The sequence below is a fragment of the Scomber japonicus genome, unplaced genomic scaffold (genome assembly GCF_027409825.1).
Source record: "Scomber japonicus isolate fScoJap1 unplaced genomic scaffold, fScoJap1.pri scaffold_611, whole genome shotgun sequence".
Classification (NCBI taxonomy): Eukaryota; Metazoa; Chordata; class Actinopteri; order Scombriformes; family Scombridae; genus Scomber; species Scomber japonicus.
Window position 1 is genome coordinate 8,888 of NW_026518661.1, and position 3,613 is coordinate 12,500.

General features: G+C 38.0%; 1 protein-coding gene and 1 pseudogene across 1 annotated transcript; both read right to left on the bottom strand.

Moving 5' to 3' along the window:
• Positions 1-440: 440 nt before the first annotated feature.
• On the bottom strand, positions 441-853 carry LOC128354804 (membrane-associated progesterone receptor component 2-like; the record flags this gene model as incomplete). The annotated part of the gene is made up of 1 exon (XM_053314958.1): positions 441-853. A coding segment is annotated over exon 1 (343 nt), but the record flags the coding sequence as incomplete, so codon positions are not given.
• A 1,878-nt stretch (positions 854-2,731) lies between these two features.
• LOC128354803 (la-related protein 1-like) overlaps positions 2,732-3,613 on the bottom strand; it is a 9,999-nt pseudogene continuing 9,117 nt past the window's right edge.

Here is a 3,613-nt window from a genome sequence, read left to right on the forward strand (position 1 = left end):
AAAATCTCCAGTTTGGTGCACAGCCTCCTCCAGAGACCCTCCCCATGCATGTTGAGTCCCATCAGTGTAAACAAGCTTGCAGACAGTCAAGTCAGTGAGTGTGTGTGCACGTCAACACGCTCACCTAGGCTAATGTTAGCAGGCTGACTGCTCCTTTAAAAAAAAAAAAAACCTTTTCCACCCCACAGTCTCTCTTTTAACAACACCAAGCTTGTAAAGTGTAATAACTCAACACAAATATGAAGTTTAGATGTGTTTAAAAGCTGCTGCACCACTACTACTATCACCACGCATGCTCTCATCCCCATTCATAAAAAACAATAAGACAAAGCTAAAAGAAGGAGCTAAGCTAACTAAACCACACACACACAACGCTTTGCGCCTAAATTTGGAGACACATCAGCTGTTATAAACCCCCACCGCCCCTACTCCTCACTCACCTTTCCCATAAAACTTTTTACCGCTGGTCACGTCGAAGACCTTCATGTTGACGGCCATGAGGATGCGCGGGTTGAGGAGCCCGTCGTACTCCCGCAGCTGCTCCAGAGTGAAGTCGCGTCTCCTCATCTTGGGCAGAGCCGAGGCCTCGTCGCCCTGGGCCCGGTCGACACCGAGTCTCTTGCCCCACCGCCGGTACACTAGCAGGCACACGGCCACCGCCACCGCCAAGATACCGACGTTCAGCAACATGGCACCGAGGCCCAGCCCGTCCGACTCGTCCGCGGCCGCCTGCCCGCCGCTGGTGTCCGCTGGTCCGCTCCAACTGTCTCCATCGTCCGCCATACTGCTCGGTTACCCGCCCCTGGACAGATGCTGCGTTCAGGGCCCGTCGGGAAAACAGCGTGGAACCACTAGTTGAGTGAGTTCTCTCTGTCTGTGTCTGTGTCTCTGTGTGTGTGTGTGTGTGTGTGTGTGTGTGTGTGTGTGTGTGTCTCGCTTTCTCTCTCTCTCGCTCGCTCTCTCTCTCTGTGTGTGTGTTTGTTACATCGTGTTCCTTTACTGCGTGCAGCACTGTAAAACTATCCGTGTTATGCAAAGTATGAGGAAGAAATATCCAGATCCTTTTTACTTAAGTAACAGAGACAATGAAAGGAATGTAGAAAGTCGTGCATGAAAAATCTTACTTAAAATATGTAAATAACCCCTTTAAAATCCCTTTAAAAGACACACAAGGTTTTTTAAGTAAAAGTACATAAGTATTATGAGCTTGAATTTATTTAAAGTATTACAGTAAAAGTACTGCAGTATTATGAGTGATGTAGTTTGCAGTATTACAGTAAAAATACTGCAGTATTATGAGTGATGTAGTATGTAGTATTACAGTAACAGTACTGCAGTATTAGGAGTGGTGTAGTATGCAGTATTACAGTAAAAGTAGTGGTTTGGTCCCTCTAACTGATATATTATTATATATGACATCATAGATTATTAATAGTGAAGCATCAGTGTTAGAGCAGCATGTTACTGTTGTAGCTGCTGGAGGTGGAGCTAGTTTACACTACTTTATATACAGTTTAGTCCAGTGGTTCCTTTAACTACGGAGTCGGGATGAGTCTATTTAAATCCTCAGAGTTGACTTTTACGAGAGACACGTGAAAGCAGCACAGCACCGCCTACCACAGACTGTTGATGCTTTTTGTCCCTCCACTGGGACCCGTAGTGAAGGAAACATACATATTTATTAATTCATTATTATACAAAACCAAAGATATTTTCCTTTTCTTTAACTTCAGATACTTACAGAAGCTTGAGATGTGTTTATTCTTCAGCTTGTGTTTTTAAATTATGTGAAATATAATGTTTAGGTAGCAAGAATAAGGCATTTAAAGCAAAAAAATATATCTTTCTATAACTATGAACTTCACTTTCTTCTAAATTAGACATTTCTTAACTAGAGATAATTGTGTATACTGTGTTTATTTTTTTCTCCTCTATACCTGAAGTCACCCCTGTTATCTGAACGCTACTTCAACACATTATGTAAACACTTTTTCACCTTAGCTTGCTTGTTTACACTGTTAAGAGGCGATAACTGGTGATGAAATGCACTCAGTTGCGACAAAACTAACTTTAAAGATTTACAGCTGATTGCGATCATCAAACAGCTTTTTATTTGACTGGTGACAGCTGCTTCTCAAATTCACCCTCGGCCATCAATGGGAACAGAAAAACCTGCTGATCAGGCTTTGCAGAGTCGCCCTTAGCAACACCGCAAAATATCAAACCACCTACAAAAAAAGGTTGTTGGGACAGAAATCTGCACAGAAGATTTTAACCCATGAGAGAAAGTAAGGAGAAAATAAAAATCACACAAACACACATTTATACAATCAACTGTTATTTTATATTTTTTTGCATTTTACATTTCAATACTCCGGCATTAACATGCAACTTTATCCTAAAACACACTCAAGAAAAAAAAAAAAAAAACCACACTACCCATAAAACAAAAAAAATCACTTCTTAAAGTCAAAAAAATTAAATGAATAATTGAATAATAGCAAATGATTTTTTATAGTATTTACATTTTTTTTTCTTTAAAATTCAACTCTAAAACCTCTTTTTTTTTTTAAGTCCATTGATGAAAAAAGAAGAAAGTTAACGATTAAAGTGCTCTAGAGCACCAAGCCTCAAACATAATATGAAGTCAACTTCAAGCTAAAATATACTGTAGTTTTTATGATGCTAGCTCACACCCATAATCCAGCAGAAACATCTTTTTTTTTATATATATATATATATTTATATATATTTAATCGCAAAAGCCATTTAAAAACTGCAATGATTACCTAAGACTATTCCATAAAATCAAGTAAATGGAAAAATAAAAGACAAAAATAAAACAATAAATTATACTATCTGTGGGTGTAAAACGGGACTTTAAAAGTAAAGCTTCCCAGATAAGTTCCTCATTATTTCTGCAGGTTTTGGATTTTTTAAAAAACAAAACAAGCTAAACTTTTAAGTCTTGGCTTGAAAAACAAACATCTGGGCAACATCTGTTAATCGAGCAGCAGCCTCTGGAGGTCAAAGTCCTTCAAAACAAATTTTAAATTTTTTATTTTTTTTTTATTTACGACTGCAGCTGATTGTCACGATGAAAAAGAAACGGAAGCTGTTTGTGTCTCAAAAACGACGAGAAAAAGTAAGAAGAAGAAGAAGAAAAGGAAAAAAAGAAAAAAAACAACCTGTGAGTGATCTCAGTTTAAAACACATTCAAAAACCCCCCAAATTAATCAAGTGGGAAGACGTTAAAAAATACAAAATTTAGACTTTTTTTTTTTGTTTTTTTTTAAGTTTTTTTTTTTTTGTCGCTGATCCTGTCGTCATGGTGAGTCAGATTAAGGCACGCAGACTGTCTCGTAGGATCTCTCTTATCTTCTTTTATCTTGGCAAGCTAACAATCACAGTTCAAAAACACTCTTTTACAGACGAGAGCTGCTTTACAGATTGTGGAGATCAACGCATCAACGTGTGTCGAAAAAAAGAGTTTTTGTGTCGTTGGTGTTTTGGTTTTTTTTGGCATCTGAGGAGAAATAAAAAGGCAAAATGCAAAAGGAATGCATTTTTTTGTGTCGGGTTTTTTTTTTTTTTTTTTTAAATGTGTGTGTGT